Below are 16778 nucleotides of genomic sequence, written 5' to 3' on the forward strand. Positions count from 1 at the left end.
TTTCCACCTACTAGCCCTGGAATGTGGGCTCAGTTATTTAGCCTCTGTGTACTTGAGGCACTTTATTTATAACACGGGCAGAATAATCTATTTTGATCTATTTTAAATCTATTTCTAAAAGGTATCTATTTTTAAAAATCTATATATTTTTTAATTTCGAAAACCCAAAAGGCTCAGTTTTCAAAAAGGTTCGGGACAAATCCAGGAACATCAGTATCCACCCTGGTTTGTGGGGAAATCCTACAACTCAAGACCTTGCAGCTTAAAGCGGGGTCCCCCAACCAGCACTAGGGGCACCACCCGAGAGCTGGTTAGAAATGCAGATTCTCAGGCGCACCCCAGACCTAAGGAATCAGAAGCTCATTTAACAAGATCCTGTGCTTTATATACAAGTTAAAATTCTAAGGCATTGCTCCAGGGGAGCCAGAGTGGCTCAGTCTCAACCTGACTTTGGTTCAGGTCATGACCTTACGGTCTGTGGGTTCGAGCCCCACACTGGGCTCTGTGCTGACAGCTCAGAGCCTAGAGCCTGCTTCAGATTCCCTGTCTCCCTCGCTCTTCCCCTCCCCCACTCATATGCATGTGCTCTCTCTCTCTCTCTCTTTCTCTCTCTCTCATAAGTAAACATTTTTAAAAATTTTAAAAAGAAAGCATTGCTCCAAAGCCAGCACTGCGGAAGCCTGCTTCCATCTAGCTCAAAAAGGGCTGTAAGCATTTGCCAGGTGCGGCTCATTCAAACCACATTCTTGATTCTGTTCCCTAGTTTACTCAATATCTTAAAGACTTAAAAGAGTTCATGAAATGTTTTACTTGTTAGAGGATAATAATGCTTAATAGAGAATAGCTTTCAGTTTAGGAATATCTGTCTTCATACCTGAAAGATTATTGGGGGAGGGGTGCAGGAAAACATTTCAGAAATTCCAAGTTGGGGAACTGAGGCCGACCCGCTTTTCCACGTCACACTTGTCAGTGTCTATGTCATACAATAAATTCTTCCACAAGTTTTGAGTGCACGCTATACGCTAACTCAGGAAAGAAAACAAATCTCTGGCTTCAAGGCACTTACATGAAAGAGAAGGAAGTTAATATAACAACCTCTGTGTGTCACCTCTGGAGCTGTACAGACATTCAAGAGGGGTTGCCAAGACTCGGTAGTCAAGTCAGAACCATGCCTTCTCGAAGCTGGGCATCAGTCTGGGTGCTGGGCCACAGGATGGACCCAGTCAGAGGATCCTTGATTGCAGAGGTGGGGGGGGGCTGACACAGACAATGGAACATAAGCAGATGGGACATTCTGGAAGCTGAGAAGTGCTGGGAAGCAGATGAATCAGGTGGTGTGATGAAGAAGCCCGGGGTAAGGACGCTCCTCCAGGAGCTTCGTGTACCTGCGGTGGGAACCAGCTACCCCGCCTCACTCTACCCTGCACGAGGAGCAGGAAAGCAGTGTGCCCTTCCCAGGGCCACAGAAACCTTCCCGATTCCTCCATTTGCAACGCCGCATTTCATTCGATCTATTTTTCAACGTGGAAGCTGCTTTATGTCCGTCTATAGTTCAAGCTACATAATGAATTATTGTGCTTTAACTTGGATTATTGCTTTACTTTGGTTCAAATGTAAGGTCCTGACTGACTTGCAAAATAATGCAAAAGTCTGATTTTACTATAATGCATCCAGATCGATGGGCTGAACTATGATTTTAGTCAAACATCAAAGGCTCACCAGAAGTATAAACACCCAAGGTAGGTGAATTCCGATGAAAATATTTCTATTAATATTGACCTCTGTTCTTTCATTCGTTCTTCATTCAAGGAGTACGCACTGGACATTTGTTTTTGGTCTGCCTCTGAGAGAGGCCCTGAGAATGTAAACAGCAAGCTTGCTAGCTGCCCCACCGAGGACCCCTTTGCAGAGCTCAAGCCCTGCCTGCAGTCTTGTTCCCGTCTCCTCTGGCGCCCTCCGAGGTGTCACTCCACCATTTCTCCTCTTTCTTACATGTCCAGTGACAAGGTGATGGACTCCTGCACATTCTGGTCAGTGACTGGATGTCTTTGTCTCCTTACAGCCCTCTCTGGCCAACCCCCATGCCTCCTTACGCACAAGGCCCCTCCCAGCTGCATTTCCCTCCCTACAAACTGAGACTACATGGTCGAGCCCTTAATCTTTCTCTTGGCCATACGCTGAACTACCTAATAAAATCCAGCGAGTCCTAGACTCAGATGGACCCAACAATATGGTTTGTTCAGGTCAGCCTGGGAGCTGATGAGGAATGCAGCTCACACTACCCGGTCGTGTGGAGGTCACGGTACACTCGTTAGCACCTCTCCTACCCACCCCCCAAACTGTCTTACACCTGCTACATTTCCTCCCAAAGCAATTTCAAGCCCTCCCCAGTTTGCCACAAGTTTTAATCCACCCATGTCACCTTACCCAAACCACCCCCTGCACACCACTTTGATCTCATTGGTAGGACTTGCCTGCTTCCTGGGGAAAATAGTAGCCAACAGACCCGTGTGAGCAAAGCCCCCCAGCTTCTGGCCACCACGTTCAGTTGTCTGGTTACCACTGAGGGATCCTCCTCAACAAGAAAAAGAAGAAACTTACTTCACTTAGGTTCTAGGTCCTAACCCATCTCACCTGCTTGGTGAGGGTTACTAATTAGCTTACTATTTACTCCTCTCTTTACTGAATCTGTGCCATTAACCTTGAAATATCCCCCCCTCCCCATTTTCAATAAAAGAGGAAGAAGGTGAAGAAAAGGATAAAGAGAAGAGGAAGACAACAATGAAGAAAAGAAAAATAAAACAAAAGTTATAGTAAAAATCTCACATACTTCTCGAGATTCAAAGATCTCCACCTTCACAGCCAAATGCTACACAATAATTGCTTCTATTCTCTGTCTCTGATCCTCACCTCCCGTCTGCATCTGAGCCTGCTGCAATCTCACCTCCACCCATGTGACTCCACTACAGCTCTTGCTAAGGCTACCAATGACCTTCAAGTCACGAGGCCAAATGGACACCTTTCAGGCTTCATCTTGATTGGTATCTAGCAGCAGTCAATTGAGTTGACCACTCTACAATCCTTGAAACTTTACTCTGTCCCCTGGGCTTCAGGGACACCATACATCTGGGATACCTCCTACCACTTTGGATGCTCACTCTGGAGTTCTCCATTCCTATGGCATGCATTCCTTTCTCTGTGCCTTTGAGTCCCTAATTTATGTTCATTCCAGAATCCTTTATGAGCTTTAGACCATATATGCAACCACCTATGTGACTAGAGTAACTAGATGTCACATAAGTCTTCACACCAGCTGTATGCAAACCTGAGCTCATAACCTTCTCCCCCAGAGAAGGGAGGTGCTCTCCCACAGCCCCTCCTCCAGAGTTCCCTGTCTTGGCAAATGGGATTGCTCTACATCGAGGTTCACATGCCAGGGACTTCCTGTCATTCCTGAAAAATCTTTTATTTATTCCCCATAACCACTTGATTGTTAGGTCTCAGTCTACCCTCCAAATGTTTTTGAGTCTGTCTTCTTCTCTCTGACCCTGTCGCACCACCATAGTCCAAGTGTCCATCATCTCTCACCGACTCTGTCTCAGGAGCCCTGGATGGTCTCCTCGCTCTTACTTTCTCCCACTTCATCTCAATCTTCTTACAACAGAGTGAGATTTTTAATAAACTCAACATATTCGTATTTCTTCTCTGCTTAAAATCCTTCTACACCTCTCCACTGCTCATAAGTCCAATATCCTTTTTAAGACCTATGTGGCCCTACACAGCAGGCCCCGCCCTCCTCCTCAGCCATCCATCCCCTTACTTTCCGCTCTCCACTTGTGATGTCTTTGGTTTATTTTTTAAATCCTGTATTTCATCGAGTCTGAGAGGTCATAAATTATAGAGCATGTCCTGATCTCTAGAGTTTAAAAAGTTTATTTATTTATTTTGAGAGAGAGAAAGGGAGAGAGGCAGAGAGAGAGAGGGAGAGAGAGGGAGAGAGAATCCCAAGCAGGCTCCACACTGTCAGTGCAGAGCCCACTGCGAGGCTCAATCTCACGACTGCGACATCATGACCTGAGCCGATATCAAGAGTCAGAACTGAGCCGCTCAGGTACCCATGGGAATTTTTAATGTAAAAAAAATTAAAATATCGTATAATTGTTAAAAAACAGTCGTTCCTATAACTGGCCCTGCCCCTTCCAGTAGGACTTCTGTTACCACCTCACTCCTTCTTTTGTGGAAAACTCTGTCTCTCATCCTTCAAGCCTCAGCTTATGTGTGACCTCCTCAGGGAAGCCTTTTCTGACCACCACTATGGTCCCACCACAGGCTGGGACCCTGTTAGGCACCTTCATGGGACGCCAGAATTCTTCAAAACACTTGTCATAGTGTTAATGAAACAGCCTTTTGTATAATAATGTGTTTAAAGTCTGTCTCCCTTAACACATTATGGACTCAGGCCAGGAGATAACCATGCTATCGTCAGCAGCTAACACTTATGTTTGTTTCATTGTGCCTCACAGCACAATAATAAGGCACTTCTATTACTAACCCTCTTGGAGACAAGACCATAGAGAGATACTGCCCAGGCCACATGACTACTAATTTAAACCCCTAAAATCTGATTGCACATTCTGGTCTTTTAACCACGTTTATCCTGTACTATATCATGATGCCTAATAGGTACTCGGTAAATATTTGTTGAATAAATAAATGAATAAAGCCTTCAAAAAGACAAGAAGTATTGTATTAGTTATTCATGGAAACTAGGAGAAATAATAAGACTAAGGAGGTAGTGATTGGTAACCTCAGAAACAATTTCAAATTCTAACCAAACATTGATCACAAAGACCATGTCACTGTTTTACTCTATTATGGATGGTCGGCAACAATCTTCTGGTCACTCTAGAAAGCACCCATTCTTAACGGCAGTTGCCGTCATACATTTCCTTCCTTTCTTCCTTTCTACTTACCTCCTTGCCTTCCTCCCTCCCTCCCCACCTTACTTCCTATGTTTTTTACCCTCCTTCTTTGCTATTTCCCTTCTACTTTTTTCTTTCTTCCTCTCTCCCTTTCCCCTTCCTCACTTCCTCACGAAATATGTACTGAGCATCTGATATGTGACACACGAGATACGTATTGGTGAATGGAATAGCACAATCCCCGCCCACAGAGAGTTAACAATGTACAGGAGAGAGATTGCATACATAAATAAAACCAACAAATATGTGATTATGGAATTGTGGTCCCTGTTAAGGAGACAGTTCAGTGATAGAGAATAGCAAGATGGGAAGGGTGAAGAAGTCCTTTCAGAGGAGTAATTGGAGAAGCCCGACCTGATGACTGAGGAATTAGCCACAAGTGAGTGGAAGAGCATCCCACAGCAGGGGAGGCTCAGGAGCAGGACACAGCCTGGCGTACTGAGTGGGTGACAGAGGCCAGGGCAGCCAGGCCTGTGAGGAGGGAGAGCAGCCTTTATGGGATGCAGCAGACCAAGAGGAGGTGTTTGGAAGCCATTGGGCAAAAGAGTAGCATCATCACCATTTGTAAAGATTACACTCAGTACCGGATGAATAACAATTAGGATTATAGGGGATGGAGAGAAAGGAGAGCATTAGCAAAGACCAGTAAAAGTGTATAAAGACAAAGAAGGCAGGCAGAGAGACTGCCTGGGGTGGAGAGTGGGAAATCAGGGCTGTATGAAGGTGAGATCCTCTGAGCAGACAGGGAGGAAGAGGCAGGGGTGTCTGTGTTGTTAATTTCCCCCTCTCCTTGGCTTCGCCTTCTGTGCCCTGCACTCACTCTGCCTGGGCACCTTCTAAGCAACAAGGGTACAGAAGGCCCAATACTGGTCCCGTGCATAAATTAAGGCAAAGAAGAGGGAAATAACTAGTGTCCATCTGACTTCCAGTCAAGGTATCTCCCTCCATTAGCCCTTACAACCAATTGCTGCTTGCCTCTCTATTAAGGGGTTGGGAATTTTCATTGTTAGTGAGAAACCTCCATTGGAAAAGAAATCAAAACTCTAACAACATGGAAATCCTTATGGATTTTTATTTTTTATTGTTTTAATGTTTATTCATTTTTGAGAGAAAGAGAGAGCAAGCAGAGGAGGGGCAGAGAGGGAGACACAGAATTTGAAGCAGGCTCCAGGCTCTGAGCTGTCAGCATGGAACTCGATGTGGGGTTTGAACCCACAAACTGTGAGATCATGACCTAAGCTGAAGTCAGATGCTCAACTGACTAAGCCACCCAAGTGCCCCCGAAAGGTGCCGTTTATCGTACTGCTCTTCTTTAGTGCTTCGCAGACTTCTCATCCTGCTGCCTTTTGATCCTGACAGTGACCCCCTGAGGTTACAGCCACTTTATACTTGAAAAAGCCAAGACTCGGTGAGAGTAAATGACTTACCCAAGGTCATATAAACAGAAAAATCAGAAGAAGAACGTGATCAGAACCCATGTCTACTCTGATAAGGGAAAATTGAGAAGAAAAGATCACTAGACAAAAAAATGTGTAACCACAAACGTCACCGAGTCACAACACTGAAGCAAGTCGGCCACACTTAGGATGCAGTACCATGGGCACGCCCCCCAGAGGCCCATCTTGAAGAGTAGCAGAGCAATGGGAAGCAGGACTCCCTGGGGCTGATGACCATAATAACAGGAACACAACAGCCACAGCTGAAGTGGGGCCATGAAGGAGTTTCCAGTGAGATGCTGGAAGCTCAAATATGCTCTTCTGTGACCTCAACATAAAACCCCCCACACTACAGTTTGGACACCTTGAGTCCAAATGATATGTACAGCAAGGTTTCCCCTAGGTTCTTAAATGGGCACTGTCGTCCTGTATGCAAGCAGCACATCATTTTTAAGAACAACACAGCAAAGAGATTTCGATCACGTCTTATGTCAAATATTTGTTTTCATCCACATGATCATTAAAGCTTATAAGCAAGATTCATTGCGGGCTAGATGTTAGGCACAAACAGCATCCGCTTAATAGAATCCGGCAAAAATACTTGTTTATCAACAGCAATATGTTCACAAGGAAGAAATGTTCTTTGTTTTTCCTGCCCAGACTGCAACTCCCTTTCCAACTAGCTGCATCTGACGGTGGCGCTTCGGTAAATAAGAATCGTTTCAAGAACATACTTCAAGAGCAATCAAACAGTATTTGAAACTACACAGTCAGTGTGGCCACATCTGTTTGTTCTTCTCGAAGCCAACTCTACTTCCTTGCTTTGCCAGCAGCTTCAAATTCTTTATCTCCTAATCTTTCAAGTCATTCTTTTAAAAAAAGAAGAGAAAACATGCCCGTGTATACAACATTTTATCCAGTCCTATTCATTCTCTTATTGACCAAATTCATTGTATAGATTTCCTTTCACTCTGATGTTAGATGGCGATATAGGATGTGCTTGCAAGGAAATGCCCCCCTTCAATTCTGCCACAGAAAAGAAAGCTGTAGAAAAAGCAGGAAATCCATCTCAGCCAGACACACAAGTAGTGACGAGACTATGCAGCCATTTTTCTTTGTCCCTTAAGAAATGTTAACGAATTCTTGTCAGCGTCCGTGAATTCTTGTCCAGCATCCAATAACCAACATGGCTTACCCAAGAGGTCTTTGCTTCTGGAAGTGGTGACATCTCAGATAGTAGCTCCCTGAGTAGGAGTGAGTGACACCCTGACACTAAGAAGTTCAATTTCTCTGAACTGGAAACTAGTCACAAGACAATGTAGAGGGCAGTGGAGAATGTGGGCCATTCATTAAGAATGGTGCATTATGTGATTTTATTGAAAGTAACATCCAGATGTAACATCTGTTCCTAGGCCACACAGCAAAACACACCCTTTTGGCCCTGGCTTCTGGGAAGACAAGGTTCGCCCTGTTCCAGAGTGCCACCACTCATTCTTTTCCTCTGAGTTGTATTTCTTGATGATGTATTTCTTCTGCCGGAAATGAGTAGTTACCCAGCAAATGCATACTTTCACCCTATAAAAAGAGGACTGCATGCTGGAAGATCGCCCAGGTCACAGCCAATTCTATTGACAGCTCAAAACAGTTAAACTGACTTATACCTCCCAGGCAGGGACCAAAACTTCCTTCTGGCTCAGAAATCTGAACAAGACCCAGGTATTTCCCTAGCTTCTCCTTTTCTCCCAAATCAGATGGCTCACTATGTCTTTATAATATCTTCCTCACTTCCTCCAGAAGTGTTTAGGGAAAAAAGATGGAGACATTTGATCAAAAGGATCAGATATAATTTTACCATACAGCATAGCTGGCCAAGACCCCAAAGCATCAGCCCCTCCAACTGCCTAGCATATAGTGTAGATGAGGGTGGGTCATTCCTCTGAAGGTTGGGGCCATTCTTCACTGGTGTGGGTGGAGATGCAGCTTGGGTTGTGTAGATTTCTTCCTCTATAAATACTTGTCTGGATCCCTGAGAAGTGCTGAAGTTTTAATAAATAAACAAAGTGGGAGTTATTACATATATCAACCAAACCTTGTTTGTGATCAGGCTGTACCAAATACTAACTCAGGCATTCCTGCAAATTCCAAAAACTGACTCTTTTGACTCCATGAATGCTGTTATCACATAGCTAGAAAACAAAAACCAAAAATCTGGAGGGGCATACAGGTGGCTCAGTCTGTGGATCATCTGGCTCTTGATTTTGGCTGGGATCATAATCTCATTGTTGTGGGATGGGCCCCATGCCGGGCTCTGCACTGGATGTGAAACTTGATTGGGATTTTCTCTCTCTCTTTCTGCCCCTTCCTCTCTTGCTCTCTCTCAAAATAAATAAACACACATTTGAAAAAAACCTAGAGACAAACATCTTTAAATGTAAATGCATAGTGAAGTCCCCTGAATCTTTGCTATGTCAGGCCAACTTAGAACATTGGTACGGAATCAATAACCAAAATGTTGTGATTGTGTTCATGTTCATGAATGGTGCAATGTTGTTACTTTTTGCACTGAGGCACTATGCTGACGCTGATCTTTTGATTCCATGAAAGTCTGTGGTCAGCACAGAGGAGGCGCTCAGCAAGTACCTGCTGGATAGATATGGCCAGGGTGGCGTGGCCATTGCTGCCTGCCCTGGGCGCTGCAGGTTAGAACCCCTCTCTGTTTGTCCTCAAAGCCACTCTGGCTCTGCTTTTCTTCATGCTGACTCTGTTCCCACGGGCGGCTGGATGTAGTGATAACTCCAGGCAGCACACCTGCTCCACCAGGGAAGTACAGCATGCTTTTCTACTTATGGTAACTTCTGGGCTTCTGAGAAGGAGCCATTGTTCCCCTATCATCAGGCTTGGAGTTTCTCTTCCAGTCCTGAGACATGAGTAGCTTTGGGGAAATTAATGAGCCAAGGAGACTACAGTACAAGGGGCGCCTGAGTGGCTCAGTCATTTAAGTGTTCAACTCTTGATCTCGGCTCAGGTCATGAGCTCATGGTTCATGAGTTTGAGCCTTGCATTGGGCTCTGCACTGACAGTGCGGAGCCTGCTTGGGATTCTCTCTCTCTCCATCTCTCTCTCTCTCTCACTCTCTGCCCTCCCCCTGCTCTCTCTCTCTGTCTCTCAAGAAATAAACTTAAAAAAATTAAAGACACTGCAATTTAAGACTTTAGAAAAGATAATATTCCTCTTCCTTGTATGGTAGATTGAGCCCAGATCAAAATGCAGATTGGTGCATCTGAGCACATGTGAGGGACTTCCAGAAAACAACGAGGACGAAAATTGTCTGCCAACGTTCAGACCAGCTGGGTCTCCGTGAACTTAAATCAGCTCCTGATTATCCATTTCAAACTCTGGCACAGGGTTAATCTACCCTAGGCTCCAAGAGACAAGTATACAGAACAATTCCTATGATAAAATAACTTGGGCAACACAGTCTGTTAGCCTGTGAGACTTCCCAGGACCTTGGCTCTAGTAATTAGAAGAAGAAAAATATGTTTTAAATCTAAGCACCAATGGAACAAAAGGACACCTCTGTGTACCGTTTACTTCTATTTTTCAATCGACAAAATATCAAATATGTGTGGAATATCTGCCCTGTGCAAGGCACCCAGCTTTCGGAGAATTCCAGAATTTTTCTGTATGTCTGTCCAGAAAATTCCCCAGACTAAAAGTCAGGAAGCCTGAGATCTATGAAACTGTGCCTTCACAGAAGCAGGAATGGGCGAGGGGAGGGGCAGATATTTTTACATTATTGTTTAGAAGCCACAAAACATAGAACTTACCATCTCTGAGACTAAAATTTAAATTAAATAGTAAGTAGATTTGTTTTTATTAAAATTAATGATCTTAGGATAATTCTGTGAAATAACATGGATTACATTATGGCAACATGAGCTTGCAATTTCCTAATAAACGCAATGTTCTCTCTCTCTCTCTCTCTCTCTATATATATATATATATATATATAAACAGAAAAAAAATATATATATACACACACACACACACACACCATGGCAGGGGGTGGAGGGAAGCACAAAAGAAGAGGTCCTTGGTAGCGGAAAGGCTGATGACCCCTAGGTGACTTCTAAGGAACTCCTTGGCTCTAAAATTCCACAAGTCCTGATAAGGGGAATGATGGAATTAATGTTTGTCTATAATTTTAATATTTTCCATACAGTTTTGTGGAGGCCGTGCACCTGCGCACAGAAGCCGCCTGCCCTGCTGCCGCCCTGGGGAGCCTCCTCAAAGGCTTGTAAAATACAAGCTTTCTGTCCCTGGCTGCCGGCTGGAGGCCACCCGCTTTCCCATCCTGGCAGGGACACAGCAGTTCTGATCGGGTCCATTCCCCTTCTTTCTATGCCAGTCCTCTTCGGTCCCAAGTAGCACCAGCCCCCACCCCAGGGCGGCCATACACCCCAGGCCTGGAAAACCAGACACCCCCTTGCTGGCCATGGTGCTGCCTCTGGAAGGCACAGAACCTGGCTCGTCGGAGCGCTCCCTTTCACTTCTGCCCAGAAGTGCCAGCAAAGCTGCTTTGTATTTCTTCGAAACCATCAGCTCCAATGTTGACAGCGGCCTTCAGGGCCTTAGGAGAGACTCATCAACAGAGGAACAAAGCAAGGCAGCCTGGGCCATTTGTGGCCCCTTACCCCGGGGGGGGGGGGCTGGGGGGGGCAGGAGGTGGGTGCTCTCTGAGCACAGGGGCTGAGCAGTGCTCTTCCAAACGACCCCAGCTGCAGAGCAATGTGCACTTGGACGCCTCCAGCTCCGGGAAAAGGCCCCAGTTCCTTACTCGGGATCCAGATCTTAGGATAAAATTTACCTAAGGTTTATTACCAGTAATCTTAAAAAATACCCCAAACCTATGTATATGTATGTATATATTTCAATACATATATGTGTGTACATGTTTATATATGCAACATATAGTATATATAAATATATATATATACATATATATATATCCCAGCATATGTACACATATATAATATATACATCTATATATTTTGGGTATAACTTCAAAAGTGACTAATCATCCACCAGTAGTTCCAGAGAGGGCGTTTCTGTGTGTGTGTGTGTGTGTGTGTGTGTGCCTTTTAAATACTATCTATAACTGTTTTAATTATTTTATCAGAGATAAAGACTACAGCCAGAAAGCAATTAATAAGCGACGCCTAGTAAGTGAAAGAGATATCACAAAACCGATGCACTGATGAAAAGACCACGCACTTGCTGCATGAAGTAGAAACGCCAGGCCATGCCCTCCCCCTTCCTAGAGGGGAAAAGCCCCTGTGGTTGAGGCATATCAGCCCGTGTGAATCAGGGTGCACTCCCGCCTGAGGAGTCTTCATCGTGTGGGACGCAGGGCCAGGAGCCTGGGTCACAGGCGCCACCGCTGAGGCTCTCGAACACACAGACTACTGTCACCTCACTCTGCAACTTCTCTTTACGTGAAATAATAAATTTTCCATATCGTTTAAAGTGGTCCAATCGGAGTTGTACCTTATTTGCAGTCCAAATAACCATAACTATTACAAAGCTGACTTACTGTTACGTGCTGGGCAGTTTTATTAAGCCAGGCTACCTACTTTCCAAGCCTAAAACGTATTCCAGTAGTAAATCAGGTAGGAGGAAACAGAGTGCTTCCGACATACATAGTTTCAAGGACAGAAAGTGACAACTGATGGCCGGGAAGCAAGGAAATAGACTGATTTGTAAAATGAAAAGCAGAAACAAGAAGTTAAAAATGCAAAACTCAGGATCATTTAGTACCGGAGCAGAGAAGGCTACACACTCAAAAGCCTACAAATGCATCATTTTCTTAAAAGATCAAAATTGAAAGAATCTGTTTAGAAAAATTTCCATCTTAACTAATAATTTTGTAAAGTTTTTCTGCTTGAGGATTGACTGAAACTTTTCTGGAAAAAAAAAAGGGCTAGTTGGAACCGCTAATTCACTGAGAAGTTTATACATTTTAGATTTTTTAGTCTACGCGTGCCAGAGAGCATTGTTCTGAGCCACCGGGAACGCAGACGCCACAGCATAAATAGTGACTAGGTTCCAACGACGGTCCACAGAAGCCCAGTGGGAGTTAGGGCGGCAGTGATTGGGACTCCGTGTCTACCCGTTAGAAGGTGGAACGTTATCCTGCAGAACAGACCCAGGTCACCTGGTTTCGACCAAGGAGATACCTCCGAAAACTGTGCTCCTGGGAACACGCTGTCCTGTTAGCTGCCTGCCCATCTCTGGACAATGCAAACTGAGGCTGGCTGGCAGCCTGGGCTGGAGAACAGATACCATATCCGGTGGGAGGCTGGAAGACACGACCTTTAAGGTCTCCAATTCTGTTTTCAATTTTCCCATGTCCTTCCGAGTTCTGAGGACTCAGCCACTAGGAATGGCGTCTGTAATTCTGTCCCTGTGATTTTCTCAGTTAGCACAGACTCCATCAGCGAAGCACCTGACCACAGGCCAGTCCCGCAGCTGGGGGTCCCTCCCAGTGTCACTGCTGGTACCAGTCTACCCACTGCCCATCCTGCTGCTGCCTACAATCCCCAAGCAAAGGCTCAAGGGTGCCACCACTTATGAGAGCAGGAGTGGGCAGGACACCTTGAACCTGGGTCGGCCATACCCTTGTCCCTGAAGACTTCTCTAAGAGTCCTCCTGGATGAAAGGACATTTCAGCAGGTTCTTATATGTCCTGTATAGAACTTCCTCCATTCTGCATGATGCTGTAGTTATTTGTGGGCAATATCTCCCCTATATTTGTGGGCAATATCTCCCCTACTAGGCTGTAAGATCCTGTAAGTGAGGGTCTGTGAAATCCAGGAGAAATTAGCTCTCTCTCCATCTAGGAGTTGACAGTTTGGCTGACGCAATTGGACAAGGCCACCAAGGATGGGTTTTGGAAGTAGCAGCTTTCATTCAGTGCTAACTCATTCATATGCAGCAGGGTGTCTCTTGTGTGTCTATTGTGTGTTGGACATTGAGTTAGATTCTTGAGGAGGACGTAAGGTGAATAAATGTTATACAAAGGCTTTACCTTCTAGAACTCACTAATAATGGAGGCTGTCACCTCCTCTGGTCCTCAACATCAACTCTGAGCAGAACTTGGAGTCAGGACATAGCTAGTCACCTAAAAGAGATGTAACTCCGTAACTGATTATCTGGAGAAAGAGTGGCAGATTCCTATTTTATGCCACCTGACTTTGGACATTCCAACAAATCGGAAGGTATGGTGGATTTATCTAAGTCTATAGAGATAAGATAGGGACAAACCGCCAGAAGTGTCATTGTCCCTGCCCATGGAGGAATTAGAGAGAGAAGGCTGGCACTAGAGGTCCAGGTAGAAATTATGAGGAAAAGCAGACAGTGTGCTTTTATCTTACAGAGGACACGAACACAGAGTGTGCAGCCAGGCTGCCCAGCTCTAAATCCCAGCTTGGCCATTTACTAGCTGTGTGACCTTGGACAGTTGGTTAACCTCTCTGTGTCTGTTTCCTCATTTGTGAAATGGGAAGAGTGATAACACCTTTCTCATACAGTTATGGTGAGGATTTAAAGAGTTAATGCACGTAAAGTGTTCAGAAAGGCGTCAACAGTGTGAGTTGTTACATTATAACCATGCCTGTGCCTTAGCCTGGCCGGAGAGTAGCTCAGAACCTGGGCGGGACAATCTCACCTGTACCAGTAAGGTCAGTTCCTTTACTGCGGATGCACAAAGGCAGCTTCGCAGCTCCCAGGACCAACACTTCCCAGACAATGTCAGCTGTTAACCTGGGGAGGGAGCGAGTTTCCAGGTCCCTCCGGGCTCAGCAGAGAGGCTTCACCAGACATGCGCATATAATATCCCAGCGGAGCAGGGAATGTGGATACTCCTCCTCCTCTCTTGCTGCAGGACGGCAGTGTAAGCCCAGCTCTCCAGAGGAGGCTCTCACGGCGACACCCCTCCATCCCCAAACACCTCCAGGGTACAGCCAGTCTTCATTGCTTCGGTCTTCGCTATGGCCCTCACCCCCCGACTTGAGCTCCCGCATCAGCCTTCTGATGCCGATTAGCCTATATTTCCCTGCGAATTCCATGATCCTCATAAAACCCAGACTTACTATGTCATTACATCATTTCTCTGCTCAACTATATCCGGTGAGGAGACACAGATGAAAACAAAACTGACATAGAATTGTCCTGCTAACAGGATGATGATTGGAACTCAATTCGGATCACATCAAGTCCGAAAGGAAGAGTCTAGGGAAAGGACATTTTCACACATGCTGCTGGGACGATCCATGAGTGCTGTCATTTATGAAGGCCACCAGGCAGTGTGATCTAAATTGAAAACACACACACTCTCTGACCCAGCGACTCTGAGGCTCCAAGTTTACCCGAGGAACTTCCTGTGAGAATGAAGGAGGCATATCAGGGACTTTCACTGAGTCTTGTCGTGTGGAATAGAGAAAAAACTCCGATGGGCTACATGCTCATCACTAGGGAAATGGCTAAGCTGTGATGTATTCATGTATTGGAATACTATGCAGCACAAAAAACATGAGATGGGGCCAGATTTACTGGCATAGAAAGATGCACACAGCAGTATGTTACGAGATACACTGTGCTCTGTCCCCCAAATTCGACTGTTGAAGCTCCAACCTCCAGCATCTCAGAATGTGACTATATTTGGAGATGGGGCCTTTAAAAGAGATAATTAAGGTAAAACAAGGTCTTTAGGGTGAATCCTAATCCTATATGACTGGTATCCTTGTAAAAAGAGATTAGGAGGCAGACACAGAGGGAAGTCCATGTGAAGATACGGGGAGAATGCAGGCATCAACAAGCCAAGGAGAGAGGTCCCATAACACACCAACCCAATTGTGAGAAAACACATTTCTATCGCTTAAGCCACCCAGTTTGTGGTTTGTTGTTGCAGCAGCCCCAGCAAGCTAATACAAAATATTAGATATTTTCTACGGGTGTGGGTAGATGCGGGTAATATCCAGAAAATGGAATGGAAAAGGGTCCACCCTACTCTGATAACAATGGTTACCCCTGGGAAAAGTTGGGATGGAGATTGAAGGTAGTGGTCAAGGAGATTGTAGCCTTAAAAATAAGGTTTTAATTTTTACAATGAGAAAGCACTCACTTTTACATCAATTTTTTAAAAAAAAAAACCCTCTTTCAAGGCACTCCATTAAATACGATACGCAATGCTCTCCCGGATGCAGCATTCTTTAGAGCTTCATTCCATGCCCACTCCCATCCCCCGCCCCTCGCACACCTGTTTGCCACAGCAGAATATCCCATCCTTCTGAAGCCTCCATGCCTCCTTCTATCCCATCTGCCTAGAATGCCTTGTCCTTTTTACGCGTGGGTGGCTGATTTTCATCCTTCAGAACCTAGCTCCAACGTCACCCACTTTATAAATATGTTGACAAAAGTCTTACTCAACGGTTTTTCCGGAGCCGCACGTCTCTGTTCTTACTCATGTGTTCCCAGCGCCAATCAGTGCTCATAGGCAAATGCTCAATTTCTAAATGAGCATTTCAAATGTTCTAAATTCACAGATGATAGGGACGTTTTCTGGCAGGTTGTTCTTTCAGTCCAGGGTGTCTCAAAGGCACAAGATTACATTCTGTGTGTGTTAACAGACTCCCTAGCGACAAGCACTATAATCAGGACATGAGCGAGGTCCAGCCTTTAACTGTTTCTTTGATACAACAGAGATAACTAGATTTCTGGGCCAGCCAAGCCCCATTTGCTTTCAATTCTAGGGAAGTCAGCTGAGAATGTATTTCATTTTATGTTATTCAGTCCTGTGCCCATAGAGGTCTTCAATTACTTAACCCACAATAGGCCCAAATCAAAAATGCTTATTGACCCCTGACTTGGAGGCTCTGACAATGCAGGTCTTACCTCTTCATCGGCTTGGGCGAACATTCTCTCTCCAGATTGGAGGATGTGTGTTTCACATGCATGGCGTTGTAGGAAGTGTGAGTATAGTCATTTTCGTCACTGTAGTCTGGACCAAGTAACGTCCGGGCCCACGTTCCCATGTCATAAGGAGGAAGGGTCCCTCCAAATTCAGAGGGCAAAAACTCAGGGTGGATTAGCTGGTGAAGGCTGTTTAGATTGTTTCCATGTAGGAAAATCTGCAAAGGAAAAAACAACTATCAACAAAAAATCCAAAATGTGTGAGCAACTATTTAGCCTAGACACAATTTAGCAATGACAAATTGGATGCGCTGCTGGTGATCATCGTGTTTAAAGAGGCATTCAATTTTGTGTCTGCAGCTTAATCTTCATAAAATGTTAATTTATTGCT

The 16778-nt window shown here is 45.0% G+C and overlaps 1 protein-coding gene across 1 annotated transcript in view; it reads right to left on the bottom strand.

The window, feature by feature from the left end:
* CLVS1 (clavesin 1) overlaps window positions 1–16778 on the bottom strand; it is a 161823-nt gene that overhangs the window by 14887 nt on the left and 130158 nt on the right. Inside the window, exon 4 of the mRNA XM_039249126.1 lies at window positions 16370–16605. Within this exon, the coding sequence (XP_039105057.1) occupies window positions 16370–16605 (236 nt within the window). The remainder of the gene's footprint in view (window positions 1–16369; window positions 16606–16778) is intronic.

The sequence above is a fragment of the Hyaena hyaena genome, unplaced genomic scaffold, assembly GCF_003009895.1.
Source record: "Hyaena hyaena isolate Hyena2069 unplaced genomic scaffold, ASM300989v1 scaffold_327, whole genome shotgun sequence".
NCBI lineage: Eukaryota > Metazoa > Chordata > Mammalia > Carnivora > Hyaenidae > Hyaena > Hyaena hyaena.